Here is an 8,192-nt window from a genome sequence, read left to right on the forward strand (position 1 = left end):
CGCCTGGTTACCTTTTGCTACAATTCAGGCACTGCTGATAATCACATTTTTAAAGAAATAAAGGATTGGAACAACATCCCCTACGAGTGATGGACATCCCTTGTTATACAGGCTTCTTAACTTCCTATGGAGAGGAAACTGTGTGTGGCCTTTTGGTACTATTTTTCACTCACAATAAGGCACTATGTACGAGGTGTACATAGTGCCTTATTGTGAGTGAAAAATAGAATTATTATCGAGACACAGATCCATTTAATTACAATGCAATATCTTGAATTATCATATGGCTTCTCCCAGTTACTTGTTCACTTCTTGTTATTATAAAACAACATGGAAGCTGGAGAGAGCTGAAGCTCTGACATCACAATGAAGGACCTGATGACATCCCAATGGAGAAGCCAGGGGGAGGAGCTGTGACATCACAATGGCGGAACCTGATGACATCACAATGGAGAAGCCAGAGTGAGGAGCTGTGACATCACAATGGCGGAACCTGATGACATCACAATGCCCGGAGGGTATAAATACAGGTGCGCGGCTCAGGGTCTCAGCACTCACATTCAGGAGGTGAGAGGAGACACATGTGAGAGCGCATCATGCCGAAAGCAATGAAGAAGACAAAGCACTTGGAGAGAAAAGGAGGAGAGGAGAAAGTCATACACATTGAAGAACCACAGGAGAAGGCGGGAAAACCTAAGAAAACCCGAACACAACGATTCTTAGCGAGCCTGCAGAAAGCCTGGGAAAGACTGATCTTATGTGGGGGAAGGAGAAAGAAATCCAAAAAGAAGGAGACTCCTTCCAGTGAGGCCACAGAATCCGGCAGCATCGTTCTGGAGGACCAGAAAGGTAGGATATTATACTCCATTATTTATCCACAGAGGGCTGGCGCCAGCACTGGGCGTACTTGGCCAAGTGCCAGGGCCCAGAGCTGCTGGGGGAAAGGGGGGCCCACATTAGGCTGTACATAAGGAATTCTTGGGGTAAGGGGGGCTGTATCTAATAAATACACAAAGGGTGTGAGGGGGGCTCATATAAAATAACCATGAGCGGTCTGTTTGGTATCATAGACTAAGGAACAGTAGACTGAATTTTTAGGGCCGCCAAGTGAGTTCACTGCCAAGAGGCCCATTGAAGCTCTGTCACCCAGGGGCCTACTGAAACCTGGAGCCAGCCATGTATCCACAGAACAACCTAAATATCCAAAATATTTTCTCATTCCCCATTCATCGAAAATCTACACTTGTCATGTTGTATGTATCATGTACAGCTAGTAGATGGAGATTCCATATCCGAAAACATGGCCTTGTTACCAGCCATACCCGGGCTTAGATTCCACAGCTGTTGCTATGTGTAACACGGCTGGAGTAACATTTAACAGAATTGATGCATGAGTTAGGGTTAGGGGATGTGTATAACTTCCCATAAAGTCCCATGATCAGGTTCCTAATCATATTACCGGAATTGTAAATGACGGATATTGGGGGGAATAAGATTTACTAAATATTATTAAAAAGAAAGTAAGAAATCACTTAATAATCAATAGTAATAAACAACACTTTTATTTTTTCTTTATAGTCCATGTGACTTCTGACCAGAAGAAGAAACTTGAAGCTGGAGAAGATCAGAGCCTGAAGACCACTGGCCAGGTGATGGACAAGCTGACCCCCAGCATGGATGTGGTCCAGCACATTGTCCAACCCTACCAGGAGATCCAGGCCCAAGTCCACAGCCAGGAGGATGTGTATGCCCTGCACTGTAGGGAGCAGGAGGTGGAAGAACCTCCTAGTGATGTCCCTGGTCCCAGTAGCATCAGCTTGGAGGATGACAAAGGTAGGAAATGATGGGGACAGGTACCATATATCTTCGTATATACTCAACCTCCGGTGGCTACGCATCGGGGCCACCGGAGGATGAGTATATAAGTTTTTTATTTTTTTTTAGTACTGGGCTGGCTGTATACTATTGAGGGCATGCTGGGCTGGCTGTATACTACAGGGCTCAGTCTGGGCTGGCTGTATACTATTGAGGGCGTGCTGGGCTGGCTGTATACTAAAGGGCTCAGTCTGGGCTGGCTGTATACCACTGGGGGCAGGCTGGGCTGGCTGTATACTACTGGGTGCAGGCTGGGCTGGCTGTATACTACTGGGGGCAGGCTGGGCTGGCTGTATACTACTGGGGGCAGACTGGGATGGCTGTATACTACTGGGGGCAGACTGGGCTGGCTGTATACTACTGGGGGAATGCTGGGCTGGTTGTATACTGCAGGGGGCAGGCTGGTCTGGCTGTATACTATAGGGGACTGGCTATATACTACCGGGGGCTTGCTGGCTATATACTGGGGGGGGGCTGTGACCAATGCATTTCCCACCCTCGGCTTAACTCGATTCAATACCCTCGGCTATACTCGAGTCAATAGGTTTTCCCAGGTTTTGGTGGTAAAATTGTGGGTCTCGGCTTATCCTCGGGTCGGCATATACTCGAGTATATACAATGGGTAGGGCACATAGGTTCTTTTAGTGACCATAATCTCAACCTGAGCTGCTGTTGGTTGCAATGGGCATACAATGATCATACAATTTATCAAAATGAGAAAAAGGACTAAGGGTTTTTTTCTAGGATTTAAAAAAAACTAAAAGCAGTAAAATAAAATCATACAACAAAAGATAAAATATCCACTGTTCTTATCCATAAACTCAGCACTGAAGTCTTTGGTCCCATGTTGTATGTATCATGTACAGCTAGTAGATGGAGATTCCATATCAGAAAACATGGCCTTGTTACCAGCCATACCCGGGCTTAGATTCCACAGCTGTTGCTATGTGTAACAATGCTGGAGTAACATTTAACAGAATTGATGCATGAGTTAGGATTAGGGGATGTGTATAACATCCCATAAAGTTCCTATCAAGTTCCTAATCATATTACAGGAATTGTATATGACAGATATTGGGGGGAATAGGATTTTCTAAATATTGTTAAAAAGAAAGTAAGAAATCACTAAATAATCAAAGTTAATAAACAACGTTTTTACTTCTTCTTTATAGTCCATGTGACTTCTGACCAGAAGCAGAAACCTGAATCTGAAGAACATCAGAGTCTGAAGACAGCTGGTCAGGAGATGGACAAGCTGACCCCCAGCATGGATGTGGTCCAGCACATTCTCCAATACTACCAGGAGATCAGCCAGGACTACAGCCAGGAGGATGTATATGCCCTGTACTATAGAAGGCAGGAGGTGGAGGAACCTCCTAGTGATGTCCCTGGTCCCAGTAGCATCAGTCTGGAGGATGACAAAGGTAGGAAATGATGGGGACAGGTATATACAATGGGGGGCGCATAGGTTCTTTTAGTGACCATAATCTCAACCCGAACTGCTGTTGGTTGCAATGGACAACAAGTAGTATTACCCGATTTCTGATCATACAATTTTTCAAAATGAGAAAAAGGACTAAGGGTTTTTTCCTGGGATTTTTTTTTAAAAAAACCCTGAAAGCAGGAAAAGAAAATCATATAACAAATGATGAAATATCCACTGCTCTTCTCCATAAACTCAGCACTGAAGTCTTTGGTCACATGTTGTATGTATCATGTATAGCTAGTAGATGGAGATTCCATATCCGAAAACATGGCCTTGTTACCAGCCATACCCGGGCTTAGATTCCACAGCTGTTGCTATGGACAGCAAGGCTGGAGTAACATTTAACAGAATTGATGCATGAGTTAGGATTAGGGGATGTGTATAACATCCCATAATGTTCCTATCAAGTTCCTAATCATATTACAGGAATTGTAAATGACGGATATTGGGTGGAATAAGATTTCCTAAATATTATAAAAAAAGATACTGAGAAATCGCTAAATAATCAATGATAATAAACAACACTTTTATTTCTTCTTTATAGGCCATGTAACTTCTGACCAGAAGCAGAAACCTGAATCTGGAGAAGATCAGAGCCTGAAGACCACTGGCCAGGTGATGGACAAGCTGACCCCCAGCATGGATTTGGTCCAGCACATTCTCCAACCCTACCAGGAGATCCAGGCCCAGGTCCCCAGCCAGGAGGATGTATATGCCCTGTACTGTAGGAAGCAGGAGGTGGAGGAACCTTCTAGTGATGTCCCTGGTCCCAGTAACATCGGTCTGGAGGACAAGAAAACACCTGACAAGAAGGAACCTTCTATCACCTACGAAGAACAGCAAATACTCCTGCACTACCAACAGGAGCAAGAACAGATCCTGAGCTATGAGGACGTGTATGTACAGAACTATGGCAGCCAAGAGGCAGGGAGACCTTCCAGAGATGTCCCTGCACCCAATAGCATCAGCCTGGAGGACGACAAAGGTAGGAAATGATGGGGACAGGTATATACAATGGGGGAGGGGTATAAGTTCTTTTAGTGACCATAATCGCAACCCGAACTGCTATTGGTTGCAATGGGCAACAAGTAGTATTACCTGATTTCTGATCATACAATTTATCAAAATGAGAAAAAGGACTAAGGGTTTTTTTCTGGGATTTAAAAAAAAAAAGGAAATCAGGAAAAGGAAATCAAATCTTTGATCACATTAGGAGGTGAGAACATATCATTGTTTATGTTCTAATAACAACATCAAAATCTTTTTTTTTTCTTAAACAGTCAATGAGAAATCTGACAGGAAGGATGGAGCAGAGGACAGAGAGGACGGGACACCAAAACCGTCACAAAGTCCCAGCAGTTGCCACGAGGCGAGAGGTGAAGAAGTCTTTCTGGAAGAGGCGGCGGCCACATCTACTCAGAAGGAGACTGCCCTGGTACCACTTACTCTGAAATGCTTCACCTTCCACAAACGACTAGGAGAAGGAGCATTTGGAAAAGTTCTGTTGGCAACAGATCACATCAGGAAAGAACATGTTGCCATCAAAGTGGTCCAGAAGGAGGTGTACACCGAGCATGGGTACAGCTTGGCAGAGCGCGACATCCTGCAAATATCCCATGAGAACCCTTTTCTGATCCATGGCCTGGCTGCCTTCCAGACTGACAGCCAAGTCTTCTATGTGATGGAGCTGGCCATCAAGGGAAGTCTTGAAGATTTAATTGTCAAGAACACTCTCCTGGATATTCCCACATCTAGATTCATCACAGCAGAAGTCATCTGCGGTCTGCAGTTTCTCCATAGAAAAGCCATAATTCACAGAGACCTGAAGCCTCAAAACATTCTGGTGACCACAGAGGGCCACATCAAAATCGGCGACTTTGGCCTGGCAATAACTGATGTGCACGACAAAACTTCAGACTTTTGCTACGGCACACCAGGGTTTGCTGCCCCGGAACTGGTCTATTGCATGGACCATGGACCAGAGGTGGACTTCTTTGCTCTGGGAGTTACTTTATACCACATGACAACTGGATATTACCCATTCTATAGGGAATCGGTGTCACAAATTGAGCATGCGGTCATCAACAAGAAACCTAACTACCCAAGGCACCTCAACCATGAGACTGTAGAGATAATCAAAGGACTTCTGTGTAAAGATCCACAAAATCGGCTTGGAGTTAAAGGAAACATCAGGAATCATCCATTCTTCTATAGAATAAATTGGATTGATGTGGAGAATAGGACAGCAGTTCCCCCACGTATACTGCTGGCAGCTCCTGAGGACCTAAACCTGTCCATATACTACCTGGATGATGAGATGTGCATGGAGTTTGAACAGCTTCTTGACTTCAGCTTTGTATGTCCTGCGTGGTCTGACACCTATTATGCCACCGACATGGTACAGAACACAGACTGAGTGGCCAATCTATTATCCAAATGGCCATGTAGAAAGTAACATCAGGACAATACTGCTGGATGAGATGCTCACCTCTAGAAGAACATCAGCACCAAAGGCCAAGGAATGTTCTCACATCAACCATAATATATCACCTGCACTCCCCTCCATAACCTCAGCCGATCCATGTCATCTGTAGGCTCATCACATGGAGAACCCACCACAACAGGTGAGTAGGAGATGTAGATGCAGTATGCAAATACTGCTGGTCAGGGTTACATGTCTAGGGAGATGCCCACAAAGTTAGTGAATACTATAAATATCAGGGGGTATAAATCACTTGTTATTCAGGATAGTGATATAATATAATGATGATTATTTCTCTTTTGTGTTATTAGGGAATTCTGATGCATCCACATACTCCATGCCAGACTGTGGTTTCATGTGATTTCCGCCGTAAGACATATTCACTCTTGAAGTGGATTTCCTTCTGCACCCACCGGACTTGACACAGCTGGACTTTCTGCAGCAAGATGATCTGCTGCCACCATCATGGGCAACACGGAGGCTCAGTGACTAGCGCTGTTGCCTTGCAGAGCCCAAATTTCACCAAGGGCATCAACTGCATGGAGTTTGTATGTTCTCCCCGTGTTTGCGTGGGTTTTCCCCGGGTACTCCGGTTTCCTCCCACATTACAAACATATACTGATAGGTCCATCATTAAAACAATTTATAATATTTGGAAAAATCTATAAATTTGTTGTTAGTTTTTATTTAAAGTTTTATATAAAGGATGTGCTCTAGTCATGGTTCTCTAGAATAAAAAGGTTTCACAGTCCTAAAAATGGTAACATCGAAAATGTCAACTCGTGCCGCAAAAAAATGCACCTTATACAGCTCTGCGCACCAAAGTGTTAATTGTTGGCTTCTGGCATGGTTCATCATGCTTGGATTTGATGGTACAGTGGGTATGGAAACATTTTTTACTCTCTGTTTTATTGCAGCCAATGTACACTTTGCACCCATCTTGACTGAATAAATAGAAAATGTAGATATTTATAAAATGAGAAACACTGAAATATCACATGGTCATAAGTGTTCAGACCCTTTGCTCAGGATTTAGTAGAAGTAGCTTTGGAGCTAGTAAAGCCATGAGTCTTCTTGGGAAGGATGCAACAATTTCAGGATCCTCTGCCATTTTTCCTTTCTGTTCCTCTCTAGTTCCCTGAGGTTAGATTGTGAACAAAGGTGGAAGTCATTTTCACATCTCTCCATAGATGCTCATACGGGTGGCATGGTGGCTCAGTGGTTAGCATTACATCCTGGCAGCACTGGGGTCCTGGATTCAAGTCCATGATGCTGCCACCACCATGTGTCACTGTTGGGATTGTATTTGGCAGGTGATGAGCAGCACCTGGTTTTCTCCACACACACCACTTAGAATTTAAACCAGAAAATGTAATCTTTGTATCCCCAGAGTCAAGAATCTTATTTCTCATTGTCTGGGAGTCCTTCATGTGTTTTGCACACTGCATGCAGCTTTTATATGTCTTGCACTGACGAGAAGCTTCTTTGCCATAGAGCCCCGACTGGTGGAGGTTGCAGTGTTGACTTTGTGGCACTTTTTCCCAATCTCCCTACTGCATTTCTGGAGCTCAGCCTCAGTGATCTTGGGGTTCTTTTTTTACCTTTCACCAAGGCTCTTTTCCCACAAATGCTTAGAGCTTGGTTGAATGGCCAGGTCGAGAAAGAGGTATGGTTGTCCCAAACTTCTTCCATTTAAGGATTATGACGGCCACTGCGCTCTTAGCATCCTGGAGTGCTGCGGAAAGTATTTTGTAACCCTGGCCACAACTTTGCCTTTGCCAAAATTCTGTCTCTGGGATCCTTTGGCAGTTTCTTAGACCTCATGATTCTTATGTGCTCTGACATGCACTGTGAGATTTGGGTTCTTATCTAGACAGGTGTGTGCATTTACGAATCAAGTCCAACCAGTTTAATTAAACACAGCTGGACTTCAAGGAAAGAGTAGAACCTCATCAAGGAGGATCAGAAGGAAATGGACAGCATGTTAGTGAAATATGAGTGTCGCAGAAAAGGGTCGGAATACTTATGTGAAATTCTAGTTTTTCTTTTTAATAAATTAAAAATAATGATATTACCTGTAAACAGCTCAGTGTCATAATTAAACTAATATTGGGCTCTGTATAGGGAAAAGTAAATGTCAGCTGCTTCAGGCTAATTCAGCAACCTAGAAAGACACTCATTGGTATTGTTACTTTTGTCTAATGTCTATGCATTCACATATTTTATGTCATGTTTTGTGTTAAACTGTTAAACATCATTTAGAACTTTCAAGAGGGAAAATAGTTTATAAAAGGGGTTATACCGTGTTTCAAAAAACTTTTTTTTCTTATGGGTGTTCAGAATGTAAAT

General features: G+C 43.6%; 1 protein-coding gene across 1 annotated transcript; it reads left to right on the forward strand.

Annotated features, from left to right (window-relative positions):
- Positions 1–457: 457 nt before the first annotated feature.
- Positions 458–6,501, forward strand: LOC140128424 (uncharacterized). Its single transcript, XM_072150131.1, has 6 exons — positions 458–849; positions 1,579–1,833; positions 3,048–3,299; positions 3,906–4,346; positions 4,642–5,985; positions 6,155–6,501. The coding sequence occupies exons 1-5, from the start codon at positions 597–599 to the stop codon at positions 5,775–5,777; spliced, it is 2,337 nt and encodes a 778-aa protein (XP_072006232.1). The 5' UTR covers positions 458–596; the 3' UTR covers positions 5,778–5,985; positions 6,155–6,501.
- The last annotated feature ends 1,691 nt before the right edge of the window (positions 6,502–8,192 follow it).

The sequence above is a fragment of the Engystomops pustulosus genome, chromosome 4 (genome assembly GCF_040894005.1).
Source record: "Engystomops pustulosus chromosome 4, aEngPut4.maternal, whole genome shotgun sequence".
NCBI lineage: Eukaryota > Metazoa > Chordata > Amphibia > Anura > Leptodactylidae > Engystomops > Engystomops pustulosus.